This window comes from Syngnathoides biaculeatus, chromosome 3 (genome assembly GCF_019802595.1).
Source record: "Syngnathoides biaculeatus isolate LvHL_M chromosome 3, ASM1980259v1, whole genome shotgun sequence".
In the NCBI taxonomy this organism is placed as follows: Eukaryota; Metazoa; Chordata; class Actinopteri; order Syngnathiformes; family Syngnathidae; genus Syngnathoides; species Syngnathoides biaculeatus.
Window position 1 is genome coordinate 6,898,655 of NC_084642.1, and position 19,241 is coordinate 6,917,895.

The window sequence follows — 19,241 nt, forward strand, 5'->3', positions numbered from 1 at the left end:
AGTTTACTGAGCACATTAGTTCTTCGTTAAAAAAAAAAAAAAAGATGTGGCGTCTCTAGACTCGTTATAATACTCTCTGGCCCATGAAGAACGGCTATAAAAAGTCTACACACCCCTGTAGAAATTGTCATAATAAGACAAAACTTTCCCCACCATCAATGTGACCTTTAACCTGTTCGACTCAAGTGAATTAAAAATAATAACCTTTGCGAGAGGATGAGTAAAAATAAACAACGGACATGTGGTTGCAGAAGTGCGCACACTCTTCCAACTCGGGATAGGAAAGCATCCAGAATTACCCAATCGTGTTCAAACTTATATTAAATGGGATTCGGTCCACACCTGCCACCATCGAGCAAGCACAAATAAAGTTCAGCTGTTCTTTTGAGGGAGTTTTACCTATATATATATATATATATATATCCATCCATTTCCTTAGCTGCTTATCCTCACGAGGGTCGCAGGAGTGCTGGGGCCTATCCCAGCTGTCAACGAGCAGGCGGCGGCGTTACACCCTGAACTGGTTGCCAGCCAATCCCAGGGCACATGGAGACAAACAGTCGCACTCACAATCACACCTACGGGCAATTTAGAGTGTCAAATTAATGTTGCATGTTTTTTGGGATGTGGGAGGAAACCGGAGTGTCCGAAGAAAACTCATGCAGGCACGGGGAGAACATGCAAACGCCACACAGGCGGGGATGGGATCAAACCCGGGACCTCAGAAATGAATCTCTCTCTCTCTCTCTCTCCATACATATACAGGGATAGGCTCCAACACTCACGCGACCCTTGTGAGGATAAGCGACTAAGAAAATGGATGGATAGTCCCCACAGAACAGCAGAACTAGTGAAGCAAAACTGAGCACTACTTGAAATGCATGTTATTAGTGACATGCTACTAGTACAACTCACGCTCCTATCATTTACTGTCGCTTTGGCGTTCCTGTGACGACGAGCAGTTTTGTTTCCGTGCCAAAAATTATTTTTGGAGTTACAGCCCAAAAAAATTCAACCTTTTGATCATCGAGGGTCATTTTAAATATTAAATATTTCAAGGTTGTTTCCGTGAAATGTTGCGGAGTATGGATGACTTTTTTTTTTGTATGGTGATGTGAATAATTGTCTGCTGGTCAGACTTTTATATTTTTGCTGCATAGTTTCCCTACTTCAATGTTTAAGTTCATCAAACAAAGGAAAATATCACACAAAGTTGATCTAAGTAAATATAAAAGTTCTTAAACTGTGATTTTATTTACTAATGAAAACAAAAGGTAAAAATTACCTGGCCCATTAAAAAAAAAAGTAATGGCCCCACTTGTTAAATGAATTAACTGACTTTTCTGATGCAGAAAACGCATTTTTAGCTCAAATGCATCAATTTTTTTTCATGAGCTGAATCAAGTTAGTGTATCGTTAAATACCGCCATCTAGTGTTCAATCTTATTACTACACCAATTTCAGTGAATGAGGAAACCGGAGCAGTTGTGCAAGCAATGAGCGACATCTACCGTGAGCACTGATCTTAAAAAAAGGAAAAATAAAGACTGGATAGCGCTTACACATCTAGCGGTGCGTCGATTGGTTGAAGCCAGTTGGCTGCCATCTTGGTACTCCCAAAACGTGTGGAGGACATGGTTTACAGACTGGATTATGGTGGGGTTTTTCCTCAAACTTTGGCATGTAGAATTAAAACTGGTCGTGTGAGCTTGACATTTTTTCAGTTCTGGTAACATGAAGGATTTTTAATTCCACTTGGTAAGCCAAAAAAGGAGAAGTGCAAAGGAAAGACATAGAACATCATGACTATCAGAAACCTTGCATATTACCTAGGGCCCGATTTCCGTGACATGTTAACTTTTCCCAAAATACGCTGTGAAGCACTATCATCATAACATGGCAAAAAAAAAAAAAAACTAAGCATTTTCTTCTTGTCATAAAAACATTACATTTTAAGTCAATCAGTTGGATATATTTTTGGAAATAAGGACTCGCGAGGGTTGAAAATACACGCTAAACGCATTGTTCAATTATTGTCTCTGCGATTGTCTATTTCAGACAGAAAGTTGAAACTTGTTTCCTCGCATTTGAAAATCAAATTCAACTCGCAGAGTTCTGTATTATGAAATTCATAAAAAAAATTCACTGAAAACGTGTTTCCATGCTTATCCACTGATGAAGTTTGGGAAAATATTTGCGAAAAACTGTCGGCCTATAAAGGGGAAGCAGAGAGTGAACAGCGAGCAACAACCGTAAACAAAGCTTTGTTCAAGTGAATTAAGATCATCAGAAAATAATAATAATAATAAAAAAACCCTTTACAAACAAAGTTTAACAGTGTCAAAATAAATCTTTCTAACTTACCTGTGGAATGTTTTCTCACAACTCGCTGTAGCTGCACAGGTCGGTATGGTTGTTTTGGGAGTATCAAGATGGCGGATGGCGACTTCAGTTTTGGTGGCCAACGAGCTATCCAGTGTGTGTTTTTTTTTTTTTTTTTTTTAAGATAGGGTTAGGGTTTGCGGAATAAAACTTTCAAATAAAGCAGAGCAACATTTTTTCCTCAGCCACACAAACAGTTTTACTTTTAGAACAGTTTGGTGACAAAATATGAGAAAAATAAAATTGACTGATCATCTGTTCTCTTAGTTTAGAATCAGAATCATGCCACAAAAGATCACAACAAACTCAAAACATGTCGGGCATGAAAAGGTTGTCATGTCATGGTGATCGCACCAATAATTACAAAAGCGAGGATATATTTACTAAATTGAGTAAAATAAGAAATGAACAAATATAATTATTTTATAGTTATAATTACAATAATTGTCCCGAAACAATTCCAACAATTGTACTGTCATTGCGAGATTATTAGCAACCTTTTATTGCTCGGTGACTGTTTTTCTTCAAATCTATTCGGTCAAATGTCGTATTATTGTGGCTCCAACTACCGGAGACAAACTCCTTGTGAGTTTTTGACATATTTGGCAAAATAATAACGACAAGATTGATGGCACAGATTGGTCCAAATGAAGGAACAGATTGAAATGATCGGAACGCGAGTAACACAACAAAATAAAGTGGTTTTAAGTTTTATTTAGCTCCAATGCTGCATACATAAAAATGATCTAGAAAGCTACAAAATATCTAGTTTATCAAGAAGGCATCATAATGTTACGGCAAAGGACAAGACCATCATCATCATCATAATTATGCAAAACATACAAACATAGTAGAGCCTCTTTTTCTTTTGCCTGCTCCCAACACATTAGTCGTAAATAAGAAAGGATATCACACATTGGTACCAGAAACATTAGGATATCTGTTTTTTTCGTTTGTTTGTTTGTTGTTGTTTTTTTTTTGTACAAAGCACCTTTTTACAATGACAAATCCGCACACAAAACAAAAGTGTGAGCTACGTGACGTCAAATCACTTTAAAGCCACAATTTGAAAATGATCAAAAAAGAGAACAGGTCGGTACCAGGACCTTATTCCTTGACAAAAAAAAAAAGAAATTACAAATAACTGCTCGTTACTCTCGCAACCCCAAGTCGAACGCGTTTGCCGTTTATGTTCTCCGAAGTGTTCCGAAAGGTCGGTTTTGCGCGGGAAACGGGGGGGGGCGGGGGGCGGAGCCGACGTTCGCATGCGTCGTAACAGCAGTAAAACGAGAACCGTCTCGATACACACGTCTACGCAACTGTGCACAAACACCAGAAAACATGTACGGATCGATACGCGAAACGGATACACGTGAAGTCGCCTCAAAGAGAGCGGCGCCTTTCTTTCGGACTGCGGTGGAAAAACACTGATTGAGCTTTTACCTGCGTGCGCGTCCACCGCAGATTTTTTTTTTTTTCATAAAGAAACAATTGAGACGAACGTAGCTCTGCGCCACTCTTTAATATTACCTCGAAAGATACTTAAAAAAAAAAAAAAAGATTTTTTTCTGGGAGGGGGGCGCAAACATTTCAGAGATTTTTTTTATTTATTTTTTTAAAAACACTTGAACCTGCAAGTGTGCGTTAGTGTTTTATTGAAGCCTCAAGCGAATCAAACGTGAATCAAAGAGGAAATAAACGTCGACAATTGAGCAGCTTCCCCAGTTAGCGTCACAAATCCTACGAGACACGGCCCGGGGGGAACCATTTTCAAGTTCAAACCCTGCGTAGGGACATCCTTATTTTGTGACCCAAAATCTCTCTCCGGTCTGTGATTTCTTTTATAGACTGTTTTCGACTGACTGACTTCCGGTTTAGAACGCGGTCGCCATTTTGTTTTGGTGAACTCGAGTAAACAAACAGTAACTAAGCGGGAATCATTTCAGAAATGCGTACGAATGGGGGCCGACTGCTATGTTATCGGTTGCTCAAAGGAAAGTTGTAAAGCGTCTTTCTTGCGACTGTCAGCTGGGATCAAGAACCAGTGCGAGGAAACGGAGCAGCTAGCGACCAAACGGCGACAACGGTGGCTGTCTCGTATCAGCAGAGTTGATCTAGCAGCCAAGTCATTCCCTCATGTCCGAGTTTGCTCAGAGCATTATTGGATACCTTTTTTGAATTTCCCACCTACTCGGCAATAACTAAATTCTGTGAAGGAGAAGAATTCTTTAGGGCCGAGGGCTTACATAATACTCATGTGTGAATGCAATGCATGTCTCCAAAATCTGTATTTTCTGTTTTATTGTATAGTGAAGAAAATAAGTATTTGAACACCCTGCTATATTCCAAGTTCTCCCACTTAGAAATCATGGAGGGGGTCTGAAATTGTCATCGTAGGTGCATGTCCACTGTGAGAGAAATAATCTAAAAAGAAAAATCCAGAAATCACAATGTATGATTTTTTAACGATTTGTGTGAGGAAGGAATAGGAATCAGCCTGGGACTACACGACAGGACTTGGTCAATGCCTTGAAAAGTGCTGGGACCACCGTTTCCAAGGTGATTGTTGGTATTACACTAATACGTCATGGTTTGAAATCATGCATGGCACGGAAGGTTCCCAGGCTTAAACCGGCGCATGTCAAGGCCCGTCTTAAGTTTGCCAATGACCATTTGGATGATACAGAGGAGTCAAGGGAGAAGGTTTTGTGGTCAGATGAGACCAAAATGGAACTTTTTGATCATAATTCCAGTAACCGTGTTTGGAGGAAGACGAATGATGAGCGCCATTCCAAGAACACCATCCCTACTGTGAGGCATGGGGGTGGTAGCATCATGCTTTGGGGGTGTCGTTCTACCCATGGGACAGGACGACTGCACTGTTTTTTCAGGAGAGGAGGACCGCGGCCATGTATTGCGAGATTTTGGGAAACAACCTCTTTCCCTCAGTCGGAGCATTGAAGATGGGTCGTGGCTGCTGGGTCCAGCCCAGAAACCCGTCTGATCTAAAGAAGAGTGAGGCAAAATCCCTCCTGCAGTGGGTGCAAACCTGATGAACAACTACAGGAAATATTTGACCTCTGTAATTGTGAACAAAGGACACTGTACCCAATATTCACATTGGTTTTCTCAGGTGTTCAAATACTTATTTGCGGCTGTATCACACAGATAAATCGTTAAAATAAAAATCAGACATTGTGATTTCTGGATTTTTCTTTTAGGGTTAACTATCTCACAGTGGACATGCACCTAGGATGAAAATTTCAAATCTTTTCAGATTTCGAGGTGGGAGAACTTGGAATACAGCAGGGTGTTCAAATACTTCTTTTCTTCACTGTAATAAGTTTGCAAAAACGAGTTACCGCACTGCTAGCTGTTTCATGAGTTGTGTTAAAAATTGTAACCAAGAAAAAGGTGTGGACTTCACTTGGGACTCGTCCCGATCGAACCTCCCTCTCTCTCCCTCTCGGTAACAAAAATGACAATAATATTCTACACCTCTATCGTTGGTATAATCAACATCATTTAAAACAACGCTGACTGTAATCATGAGTTTACATATTGAAATTGCATTGTGCGGTACACTAACTTTAGCAGTGCGGAGACACAGGTTGTTTACAATGGATACCGCCGGATGACGAACCCAAGGTTAGTTGATTGATGAATCATTTATAATTGATGAATTGCTTGTAGGCCTCCAGACCTTTGTAATTCTTAAGGTGGTCTACGGTATAAGCACTTGTCGAGAAGAGGAGATAGTTGACGATGTCCGGATAGGTTACCGACGCCTACATTTTGTGTGCTCCATTTGTGTTTCTCCGAGGCATGTGGGTCGATGTTGTCGATCAAAGCGCACTTCTTGTCGTCACGGTTTCTTGAAACGACATCTAATGAGCACCGATAACTTTCCAAAGTCTTTTTAGCCATCGTGCGTCACTTTTAACAGTCGTACGAACATTTTTGTAACTCCAAAAGCATTAGAGTGAATGGCGCGTCAGTAGCGTACCCATCCAACATGGCCGCCTGCCCCGGATGTAGTCACGTGGTCAAAAACAGTCCATTATACAGTAAAACAGTGATCAAAAACAATGTTTTTGTTCAGTTTTTTTTTTCCCCACAAGCCTAACTCAAAGAGCAAAAACTTCCCATGTGGACAAATGTTGCAAAGCTCTCTGCACAAGACCGGAAACCAGAACATGTTGCATTTCTTGCGTGGCGCATCGACCCAAATACGTCTCGCTTAGCTCTTTGAGACCAGCTCGCGCAAAAACGGGAGTAAAAATAAACGTCTTGCATTTCTAGTGTATACTTTGAGCGTTACGGCGCAAATGCTGTTGGCGGTTTCTCTGAGCTTGTACACGATTTGTTTTTAGATTTACATGCTGGCTGGATGAAATGCTCGGTTTCCCCTCCCTGCTTTAAGAAAAAAAGGCAAAGCGGTACTTGGTTCAATCTCTTTTTCTTTTCTTTTTTTTTTTAATTTTTGGTTTCGCAACATTGTCGTCTTGTGTCAGTTTTGAATTGTAAACCAAAGGCACTTTTTCTACCACGCACAACACAATAGCGGAGTATGTTTTTTTTTTTGTTTTTTTTTGGTCTTTTACTTTTACCACAGGAAATTTCATCAGACGTCACAGAAAAATGCTGATATTTTGGGAATATATGACTGTTTTTTTTTTTTTTTAGAGAAAAAATACAACTTTCATATCATTTGAGGCATTTAGATGCGGTGAATCTGAAAATAGAGGAGTGTACTGGTGGATGATTTTCGCCCGTATCAGCCTGACTTGACATCAGGGTGCAGGATAAAGTTGGACCACATACGCTAAGGCACTGTACTCGGAACACTTTGGCAGACTGCATCGGGAATCCCTCGCACGACTCCATCTCGGGGAGTCCTTGCGAGGGAACGGATCACAGTTTCGGGAGCGTCTCTTGGAGATCGCACAGCTGTAGCGTGTCGAATTAAGGCTGGGAGGGGGGGGGGGCCTCGGCAACAGGAGGCAGCGGAGCTCGGACTCGGATCGTGCCGGGACGCAAACTTGGCTTGCCGTCTAACGTCATTTTTAGTGTTGGGACGAGTTAAGAGCAGAAGAAAGAAAGTGCTTTTGGTTGAGAGCGTTTACATCTTGTAGTGCTTTAAACTGTAAGAGCGCGGGTGTCAAACTCGAGGCCACATCCGCGTCGTTGGCCTGACGTAGGAAATCGCGAGCGCCTGCTTCAAAATTTGGACCCAAAACTTCAAAATGTCATCACTTTTAATAATGTTGTGAGTTTGTTACCGAACCTCTTTAAAAAAAAAAAAAAAAAAAACATTTGAATAAACAGTTTTATTTGACTTCAGAATTTGAAGCTCGCCTTCAATTTGTTATGTAGATGCAATAATTGCAATAATTCAATATGGGGATTATGAACAGTGGACCCCTGCGTATTCGCCGATTCGCAAATTCAACTCCCCGTATTTTTTTTTCAAATATCCTAGATGTTGACTGTACTGGATCTTTAATGATACGGCAATGTTTTAAGGTTTAAAATATTTTGTGGTATATTTCCTGATTAGGTGGCACGGTGGCGCAGCTGGAAACCGTTGGCCTCACAGTTCTGAGGACCCGGGTTCAATCCCGGCCCCACCTGTGTGGCGTTTGCATGTTCTCCCCGTGCCTGCGTGGGTTTCCTCTGGGCATTCCAGTTTCCTCCCACATCCAAAAAACATGCAACATGAATTGGAGACAATAAATTGCCCCAAGGTGTGATTGTGAGTGCGACTGTTGGCCGTCTCTGTGTGCCCTGCGATTGGTCTGGCAACCAGTTCAGGGTGTACCCCGCCTCCTGCCCGTTGACTGCTGGGATAGGGTCCAGGACCCCCCGCGACCCTTGTGAGCATAAGCGGCGAAGAAAATGGATGGATTTACTGGTTAAACTAGTGATTGTGAAAATATGGCACAAGTACCACTCGTGGTACGTGGGCTCCCTCTGGAGGTATGTGAAATGATAAGGTAAGTACATTACAGTTGTATTTAACTTTTGCCACAATACACTTGGTTTTTTTTTATCTGTAATAAGTGTTTTGTATTTAAACATTTGTGTAGTGGTACACACCCCTGCCTTTGGTGGGGGCAGCGTGGGATCGATTCCCGCTCAGTGATGGTGTCGATATCCGCCCCGCGACTGACTGGCGACCAGTTACGGGTGGAGTCCGCCTTTCGCACGAAGCTAGCTGAGATAGGCTCCAGCTTTCCCACAACCCTTGTGAGGATAAGTGGCTTGGATAATTACACTTTTATTAAGGTACAATTTTTATTTAACTGAGGTGTAATACATTTAATTCAAATTATTATTTAAGCACTGTTTCTTTGTAATAAGTCAGTGATGGTGTAGTGGAACACACACATCTGAATTTTGGTGCATGGGATCGATTTCCGCTCAGTGATGGTGTTGATATCTGCCCTGCAACTGACTGGTGACCAGTTCAGGGTGTAGTCTGCCTTTCACTTTAGAATATGTCCACTTTTTGATCATATTATTTGCATTGTATTTTTTTTTATTATTTTGTTTGTCATTTTTCTTGTTTTATCCCATTTTAAATGTTTTATCTCTTTGTTTTCAAATGCCTTTAATCATGTAAAGCACATTGCGTTACCTTGTGTATGAAATGCGCTGTACAAATAAATTTGCTTTGACCCAAATCTGACTGGCCTGTGTGAGGATAAGCAGCTTGGATGGGTGGATGTTTCATTGTGCAATATCCAAGGTGCTGTATAATTAGTGTAAAAAGTTGAAGAACCATTCGTTTACAGTATTAAAACAAGCAATTCTAATCACTTTAGGGGGTTATTAACTATTGGCGGTAATTCACCATTCGCATTAAGACTGTTCCTGTACTCTTTCAATAACAGGGGTCCACTGTATAATCATATCATAACAATAATGCGGCACAAAAAAAACCCATTATAAAAATACATTAAAAAGAGTTTGACAGCCCTGTTTTACAATCATCTGACAGGAACAGGAACCTTAGCGGTTTGTATTGTTTTCTAAACACATTGAGAAAAGGCAGCAAAGTGAGTGTAGTTTCATGTTTTTGAGTGCAATCAAACTGCTGTGACTGTGTTGGCGTGCTTCAACAGGGTCAATATTTCACTGCTCGGTGATTTAACACCACAAAAACAATTCTAAACAGAAAAATCAGTAATATTGTAGCATATTAATGTCATGCTAGTTTCTTTGGAGGTCTATGGGCTGTTGGTCTTGCACATAAAACAAGCATGATCAACACACTCAAACATTGCACAGACCACATCAGGCCACTGGCACAAAAAACAAAGGCCAATAGCATATATACAAACCCCAAAAAAATAAAATAAAATGGACAACACATAGTTCCATTTACAAAAAGAGAGTAAATTTAGTACGTTGACGCCACAGTTATACCCAGTCTACGTGATCCCTCAAGATTTCCAGCAGTGGAACGAAGAATAAAAAAAAAAAAAAAAAAGAAAAGAAAACACGAGTAGCACGACTCACCGATGCAGTCAAACGACACAAAACCAAACACAGTGATAAGAAAAGACTTCAGCTAATGACCGAGAAACGTTGTCGCCGAGACTTTTAGCGAGAGGCACTGCCACTTGTCTGGAGGTCAGAGAGTCTGCAAGAAAATAGAAGGGCCCGTTCATTCTTTTACCAGTCTGTAGATGTGATGCTGGGCGCCGTGTTCGCTGTTGGACACTTCAAATACGCACGCCATACAGAGCAGCGTCTCCTGCGTGTCCCGGTTGGTCACCACCTGCAAAAACACAAACGCGCACACAAAGTTGAAGACTCAAAACTGTCTGGAGGTGCGGATGTGAATGACAATCCAATGTCGAAACATTGACATTGCCATAGAGATTGTTGGTACCTCCTTTTGTGCCATTTTTGGGTTTCAACTGGGAATGATAACCACTATAGAATTTTAAGGAATACATTCAGGCTACAGAACTAAAAAAAGAGGGGAAAAAAAGGAAGTTATGTGCAAATGTGTTGACAAAATGTTTGGTGAAGAAGGCTCGTTGTTCCTTGAAGTTTCAGTGCTTACAGGGATTTTCTGTACTTTCCCGGAATGCATTTCTTAGTATTTTTAATTTCACATGGTCCCCTCTTTATTTGCCTTGTTTGTGACCCAAATAATTGTTTTTTTTTTTTTTTTTTTTTAAGAAACATTTTGACTCATGGTGTGTGGAAACAGAACACACATGGTTGTATACAAACATGCACAAATAGTCACTGGTGTGATTATTAAATTGGTGATTCTCCACCATTGTGGCGGGGAATAACCCAATTTCACTGAAATGGTCTCAAAATTATTTCTTTACTACAAATGTATCTTTGTTTATCGATATATGCCAGCGGCATATTGTGACAAGCAACGTTCCCTCTAATTTTTTACGTGTCTGAGCAAACACACTAAGCCCGTGAGCGCTCCCTTTGACCACTATGAGCAACATCAGGCGGATGCACTGTGGTCAGATCGGTGCTATCCATTATTGCATGCCTCTTTAAAAGATTCAGAATACAGCATTTAAATTACCATCAGAAAATTTTCAAGAAGAATTTTATTTGTGTTTTTGCAAACTTACACTGAAAATGTCAGCAAACAAACAAACAAAAAAAACATTGCTAACCAAACCAAGCCAACTATGAACTGTAAATTTGAAATGTCACCTCCTACTTTGTTTCATTTATTCATTTTTAACCCACAATGATATCCCCGTCTGCTTTTCTTGGTGTAAAACTGAATTATTGCTTGCAGAATATCTTTAGCAATGCATGTTGAAAGCTGACTGACGCTTCCAAACAGCTTTAAGGTTCATGTTATGAGGTCTCCTATTTTTGAAATACAGAATTTGCTTTTTGTGCACTGTATTGTCTGTGCTTTCATCATCGATCAGGCTGTACCAAGGTGGAATTTTAACATTATACACCATCTCATCCTGCACTTTCTTCTTTGGCTTCAGACCAGACTTTTTTTTGGACTCAAAAAAAAAAGAAAATCTCATCCAGTTTCCCCACTTTTCCTTAATTATTATTATTATCATCATCATCAAATACTCTGACATTAATTAAAGCAACAGAATTTCTCTCTTTATTATTATTAATTTTTTTTTTTACTTTTGCCATTATCAAGAGTAAACAGAAGCAGCATGTCGAACTCGTCTTGGCTCGCCGTTGCCCAGACTGTGTTTCCAACTAAAGCACCGGTGGTGGGTGGTTTTTGTAATTATGAGTGTACCTTTGAGAGTGGGAGGTGGCCAGTGTCAAGTAAACAAGGAAGTAGAGTGTGTGGCATAGTGTGGCTGAGCAGCAGCTTGTTAGAGACTGCGTGCTGCCGTTTCATGTGCGCTACAAGTACGCAATTGCGCCGGTGCGGAGCTTAGAAGGAACATTGCTGACAAGTAGAACAATTAAACGCTCTTCTGCTAAATGTCATAAGGTACAATTGCCCACCTCTTGCCACTCATGCAACAGAATAATAGCTTTGTGTTCAACCAATAACGGCAGATTTATTTAGTCAATTAAAAAAATGTAGCCTACTACCGTGATTTGAAAAACTAATTCCGACACACACATACGATAGAGCCAGCAAGGATGGTCTGGAACGTAAAGCCAATGACAAACGAAGGATGACTGTATAGTTATAAAGCTTTGGTAAGATTTTTGTCAGGTGTTTTTTTTTGTCAAATATAAAATACGTTCCTTGGCTCTGTAAAGGTTGGGGGAAAAAAACCTGTCAGACATTCTGAGCTCCTGCAGAAAAAGACGCCCCTCACACCGCGTTTCATCTCTACTGGAATGAGAAGAATGTATGACCAAGCAGAGGAATTCATCAAAATGACATTTTCTTTTTATGTACGTGGCCTGAAGATGAGCGAGAGGAGGAGGAGGTGGGGTCATCTCTTACCAATAAGATAGTAAAGTTCTCCAACACGCTGTTCATCATGTACTTCTCAGGCAGGTGTTTTAGCTTATGAATGAAGTTGATCATGTATTCGCACATTGGAGATCTGCTTATCCGGTAGACGAAGCGGCCGTTCTCGAACCGTGCATATTCCGTCTGAAAGAAAAACAGAAAAAAGAAACTTCAAGTCCACATTTGACACTGTTGAAATTGAACACGGAAGCTTCTTACCTCGACTTTCTCGACCACCTGCTTTCCAAACGAGCACACTTTCGTGGAGCACGTGATGGTCATGTTCTCTGAGCTCTCGTACTGGCTGGTGACGCCGTAGAAAGATCCGTTCTCGTCTTGAATGTTGCAGTTTAGGTCGGCCTGAAAAGCAGAGCATCTGGTGTAATTTGCTGCAATCATTCGGAATTGGAATGACACCAACGCGCACATACAAAGTCGATACAATAAATTCGCAAAGGGGGTCGCACTACATTTCAGGGCGTGCTCACATGTGACAGGTTTTGGGCCAGTATAATGTGGACTGTATCATCCAAATTGATGAGTAGAAGACAACGCGAAGTATCGGTCCTGGGCTAACTGCAAATAAACTGGTGTGTTCAAATGACAGCAGAAAGAAGTCTGTTCATTAGGGTTGTTGAAGAATACTTGGGGAATCGAATTGTGATTTCAACGAGTGTGGAAATGTGACCTTCAAATGAAAACATTCGGATTCAAATCAGAGCAAAATATAAAATATCATACGAATCACTTTAATCTGGCAAAAGGTGAAATAACTGCACTAACTCTTTTTTTTATGGCCGATGCCATTTTGACTCACTCCACCCAATTTATGCACACATGCGCAGTTGACTGCGGATCAGGGATGCGAATAGCCATAACCCATCAAAGAGACGATGATCTCCGTGGAAGGAAGCGTCCAAAAGCAGTGCCTGACGAGCTGCAAGAATTTTCATGCCAAACAGCGACCGTGGTAGATTGCGTGCGAGATAGTTAGAAAGATCCAACGCAGCTAGGCAGATAATTGATGAGAGCTAGCTCGCTGGCTTGCGGTCTAAAGGAGAGAGCAGGCAGTCCTGGACAGTCTGGATTCACTCATTTTGCGGCATCGAGACCAACCCGGGTTCCACTAATGGCCTCCGGTACCTGGAAGCTCGGTTCGTGGCCTGCCACTGCCTGCCTCGTTCGCCCCAGACGCTGAAGCTAAGCTAAAGCTCAGCTAAAGGCCTCCCCGGACGTCGAAGCTCAGCTCGCGGCCCGCCACTGGAGCTCGTGGCCCACCTTCTGTGGCGGTGGAGGCCTTTAGCCTAGCTTCGCCGTCTTGGGCTAACGGCCTCCGCCACCTGGAAGCTAAGCTCGCGGTCGCCGCAGGAGCTCGCTCGACTCCGCATCATTCCCGTCCGAAGAACCATTCGCGGCTGCTGGCCCGGAGCTCCCGGGGGCCTTAGTTTACGTACTCATGTCGCGCGGAGGCCTCCGAGTAGTCAGACTCCCTGTCATTTGGCCCGAACAACCATTCGAATATTCAACATTAATTACAGCCACAGGTTGAAATCTGTATGGAAGTATTCCTCCGTCTTCACAATGAACCGATTCTGCCATTTCGTCATCGGATGAGGGTAAATCAGAGAAATCATCGCTGGGCATAATGGTGTCCTATGAGTGTTTGGAACGGCACGTAACACGTCACATCCGCCCACATGATAGATCATGTGACTCGCGAAAATTCGTAATTGCCGATAAAAATCTTCTCAAAACACTATTAAATGAGAGAGGATTTAACATCACATTGTCAAAATAGGGTACATATTACATGACTTATTGGATACACTGTTCATGCAAAGCACTGGATTATCCCTTTAAGTCAATATCACCACAGGCTACCTTTAACACTTCCCCATTTCACCCAAAAAAGGTCAAGATATGCCCCTCAACTTTATATGCATTGTATTGAGCGGACGCCATGCTAATAAAAATGCATATTGAATATTGGCCAACACTTTTTCCTATTTTCCTGACGACTGAGTGAGTCTGACGAGGACGCCAAAGGCAGCCTGCTGCTGATGTGGACCCACCTCAATGACTTACAAGGGACAAACCGACATGCAATGCAGACGTACAGTAAAAAGGGTCTCTTTTGTAAAACAAGTGTCGACGCTATGAAACACAGCTCCCACGCCGTCAATATTCCGATTCTTTTGACAATATCTACAATTATGTATACAGGGCAGGGCCATGTGTGTCCAAAGTGGAAATACTGAAGGGGATCAAGCAACATTAAAAGAGTGATTTATAAGATTGATCTTCCGTGTTCCCAGAGGGCCGCCTGTCTCTACGCCCCGCACATCCTGTTAATTACGGCCACAAAAAGCGGAGACGTCCGCCGCCAACATTCTCCTCCTTCATTAAGCAGAGCAGTTATACATTCATTATTGTGCAGATCCTGCCTTTCATTTGAAATTTAGATTGGCCGGTCACTTCAAAAGGAATTTGAGGGGACTTGGTCCAAGTACACGGTCTCTACTTTGTTGGCCGCCGCTAGTTAGCATTTCGCATCGGGGAGGCAATACGTGCAATGTCTAAAGAGCCATTATGCGGCGCAACCAGGTCACGCCATTGTTTGGCGATATTAGACTGAATTAGCGAGAGCTTTGATCAAAAGCTCTCCTGCTATGCCCGTCCAAATATAGCCTAACGCATTCTGTAAACAATAAAAGCACAATCTCTTCGGTGTAGACAACTGACGCTCACTGGCTGCAACCTCCAGTAAAATCTAAAATAAAAATAAAGAAAGACACGTTTCCACAGTTTTGCATGGAGCCATCAAAAGTTCATTATTTAACAAATGTGTTTGTTATTGCAGTTGTTTTGTAAGTGTAGAAAGTCCCTGCATCCACTTGGAGCTGTCTGCTGTGCAATTCTCTGTTATAGAGACAAGGCTATGAAACAAAAAAAAGGAAAATTGTCTTTGGAAAGAGAGATTTGATTGTTCTTTCAATGTTCTTTCCTAGCTAATTCCTCCCCACATATTCACTTGCTCAGAAAAAGTGAGAATTCTACTTTCTACTTTATTGTATGTTATTTAAGTGTATTTTCATGAATGGTTACCGTCAACAGCAAGCATGCAAAAACAAAACAAAATAAAAGGTTGTCCGCTCAGTCAAACATTCACAGCGGAATAGAGAAAGTGGAAGTTCCACCATCACACGTGGTAACTCACACCACTCTCAATCCCTGACACACGCATCAAATCACAAACCCAATGGCAGCCGTGTTGTGTTTGTGATTGACAGTCCAGAAGATTGCAGCGTGTCTGCTGTCGCCGCTTGGCTCCTGGCAGTTTCGGCAAACCGGGACTAAACACGGCATCAAAACCGGTCGAATCTGTAAAAACAACTGAGCGCAACCCTGCTATTTTATATTTTCAACTACCAGTTTGTTCTGTCGCTACACATGTCCAGCAGTTTCGGGTCAGAAAACCCTGCGGCGGCAGCCGTTCTGTGCGACTGCTGCGATTTTCCGCCAGCACAGGCCACCCTGGGAGCTTGGGCACCACATAAGGGGAACTCCTGTCCTTTGCTGTACAGTCAAATGTTCAGTTTTACACCGGACTGCACCTAAACCGAAATTTTTCATCTTGGAGTTATGGTTCTAGTTTACATTGTTTATGTGCGAGTTTGCATGTTCTCAACGTGCCTTTGTGGGCTTCCTCCGGGCTCTCCGGTTTCCTCTCACATCACAAAAAACATACAACATTAATTGGACACTAGAAATTGCCCCTAGGTGTGATTGTGAGTGGGGCTGTTTGTCTCCATGTGCCCTGCGATTGGCTGGCAACCGCTTCAGGGTTTTCCTGCCCGTTGACAGCTGCAATAGGCTCCAGTACTCCCGCAGCCCTTGTGAGGATAAGCGGCTAAGAAAAAGGATGGATGGATGGATGATTATGTGCTTTCCCAGCTATGTCTACTGTGCCTGTACTTTATTTTTACAGCAATAGTCAAACATGTTTTTAAGTATTTCACATTTTTATTAAAGAGTTTTGGTATCAAAATTTGTTGTATATATATATGATTCATATTTTAATGAACGTTTATAGTACGTCACTTTTATGGGGCCGCCAAATCACAGAAATTTGCCTTTCGCACGCGGGCTCCGTCGCTATCCTCAGTGGGGTTCTTCTTTATACACAAAAACAATATAATCGCATTGGCGACGTGGAAAGGCATGCATGTGCAACATGGGTAAGAATGCCGGAATTATAGGAATCTCACTCACCCAGAACTTTATAAGGAAGAAGGAATTCTGGGGCCCCTTTCCGTACAGCTCCTTCAGTCCTCCCTTCTTTTCAGGAAATTTGTCATAAATTTGACGAATATCCACGGACTCGAGCAGGGCGTCGCTGTAGGAATGATTTGTCTGTCCGATATGCACAAAGAGGTGCTTGTTGTACTGGAAGGAGAAAAAGAAAAGATGTACTATAGTCACACACTGCAGCGAAAGAAACTGGTTTTCAACGAGGATCCGTTCAATTTATGCCTGATGAGTGAAGATCAGAGTTTGATTGGTACACAGAAGAGGAGTTGACTGAAAACAATGATTATGATCAAGTTAAACTCAGCATATTAAAAAGAAAAATCAGATTGTAAGATAAGTAGAGCTTTTACAAGAGGAGCAAGTACAAACCCAATTCCAATGAAGTTGGGGAAGTTGTGTTAAATAATACATAAAAATAGAATTAAATGAATTGCAAATTAGGCGGTATGGTGGAGCAGCTGGAAACCGTTGACCTCACAGTTCTGAGGACCCGGGTTCGATCCCAGTGCTCCCTCTGTGGAATTTGCATGTTCTCCGCATGCCTGCGTGGGTTTTCTCCGGTTACTCCGGTTTTCTCCCACATCCCCAAAACATGCAACATTAATTGGAAACTCTAAAAATTGCCTCTAGGTGTAATTATGAGTGCAGCTGTTTGTCTCTATGTGACCTGCGATTGGCTGGCAAGCAGTTCAGGGTGTACCCCGCCTCCTGCCATTTGACAGCTGGGATAGGCTCCAGCACTCCCTGGAACTGTCGTGAGGATAAGCGGCAAGGAAAATGGATGGATGGATGGATAGATTTGCAAATTATGTTCAAAATATATTTAATTGACTATACTATAAAGAGAAGAGATTAATTGGAATTGGGTTTGTAAATTAAAGGCAAATAAGACAAATTAAGAATAGGAAAATCAATTACAACAATGGAAGAAAATCTCATTAGGAGTAGGTAAAGAACTCTAGTTGAGCGGCACGTCTTTTGTTTGAAAATAAATGCATAAATAAATAAGGAGCATTAAGTCTTTATGCTTACAAAGAATGTTTACATTTGCAAGAGTAGTTATTCTTCTTGTCTCCAGAGAACACCAGATTGTGTGGTTGTTGTTTCAGGTTTTTTGTGTGTTTTACCTTTCGGGCAAAGGCAACAACTTAATCTTAAAGTAAATGGAGTGTAAGATGAATGACATCGTGACACGTGGTATCAAATGCATAAAAAAAAAAAAAAAAAACAACAACATGCAAACGGTGCAAAAAAGTGAATAAAAAGTTCTGGCAGACAGTTGATTAATCAAAAATAAAGTCATTCAATGTGGCCTTAGCATGCTCTTCTCTTTCTTGTGACCACCTGACTTCCTGGGAAGAAGTCCCAGTGCATTTACAAAAAAACAGACAACATAAGAGGCGGGAACGAACACCATGCGATCGTGAAACCTTCATGTTTTATATTTAACATTCTTCTTACCGAGTCTGGGTCTCTTTGCTGCTCCAGGAAGGCAGAGAACTCCACCAGCCGCAGTTTGGTTGTTCCGATAGAGCGACCCTGCCATGCCGGTGCCGTCGGCGCAGAAGCGGCTGTGGGTTCGTAGCCTACAGTGACAACACAATAATGACATTGAATTGCATTAACTTCATCCATTTCAAATGCCAAAATGTCTTAATGTGTATGTGTGTGTTTTTTTTAAGTATTAATTAGAGGGCTCTTTCTTCCCACCGCCATAATTGACTTACTAAATTAAGTGCCCCTGCCCAAAACAAACAAACAAAAAAATGTCTGTATCCCGCTGGATGAAATATTTTGATGGGTCTTATAAATTACTACTGTGTGGAAAAGTTGATATGCGACAATAATTTCTCTGCCCCTTAAACAATAAATTATAAAAATTCATCCAAATGGAATCTGCAATTTTTAGTTCATTCCCAGCCACCGAATGTCAATTCAACAAATAAAAAATATGAATTAAAACAACTCACGATCGCAGTCCTAATTGTATAATATGGACACCTAGCCTGGTGTAAATGCACAGTAAAAAAAAAAGTCGTCTAGCGTAGTGACCGTAACATTATATTCTAGTGTCCTGTGTGAGTGATCCTCACTTGAAATTGCCGTTGTGACAGCAGGCTGGATGGGATAAGATTGCTGGGTGAAGGGTTTGATGCTGCAAGAAAAACAAAACAAAAGATGAAAACATAAAGATCGATATACCTGTGGAGCAAAAAAATTGTCTTCTGTTAAGAGAAACCCCCAAAATTCTCAGCAATAAAATTTGACTCTAAATTAAAGGTAGATGTTGCAGTTTAAACAAAATATATTATTATTGTTGTAATTATGTTAAAACTGTCTGTATGACCTGATAGAAGAAAATGAAATTGAGCTTTTGAAACACCCCCCCTCGAGAATTTTGTCCATGTTTACCTGTGGATAACCTTGTTTCAACCTAACATCTTGAGCAAAGTAGCACACTTACTCTTGTGAGGATCCTGGCTGGCTCGTTGATATCATCCCTTGCCAAATCTGAAGAATCAGATACAATCGTGAATAAGATATTAATATACAACAAACAACAAAGAGCAGCCCACTGTAAGCCGATTTTGTGGCAAGA

General features: G+C 41.4%; 1 protein-coding gene across 3 annotated transcripts in view; it reads right to left on the reverse strand.

Moving 5' to 3' along the window:
• Positions 1 to 3,086: 3,086 nt before the first annotated feature.
• tead1b (TEA domain family member 1b) overlaps positions 3,087 to 19,241 on the reverse strand; it is a 60,088-nt gene continuing 43,933 nt past the window's right edge. For all 3 annotated transcript variants that reach the window (XM_061813959.1, XM_061813960.1, XM_061813961.1), the window contains 7 exons: positions 19,107 to 19,153; positions 18,736 to 18,797; positions 18,104 to 18,228; positions 16,604 to 16,777; positions 12,551 to 12,691; positions 12,323 to 12,475; positions 3,087 to 10,168 (listed from right to left, as the gene is read on the reverse strand). In XM_061813959.1, coding sequence (XP_061669943.1) covers positions 10,055 to 10,168; positions 12,323 to 12,475; positions 12,551 to 12,691; positions 16,604 to 16,777; positions 18,104 to 18,228; positions 18,736 to 18,797; positions 19,107 to 19,153 — 816 coding nt within the window. In that variant the 3' untranslated portion in view covers positions 3,087 to 10,054. The remainder of the gene's footprint in view (positions 10,169 to 12,322; positions 12,476 to 12,550; positions 12,692 to 16,603; positions 16,778 to 18,103; positions 18,229 to 18,735; positions 18,798 to 19,106; positions 19,154 to 19,241) is intronic.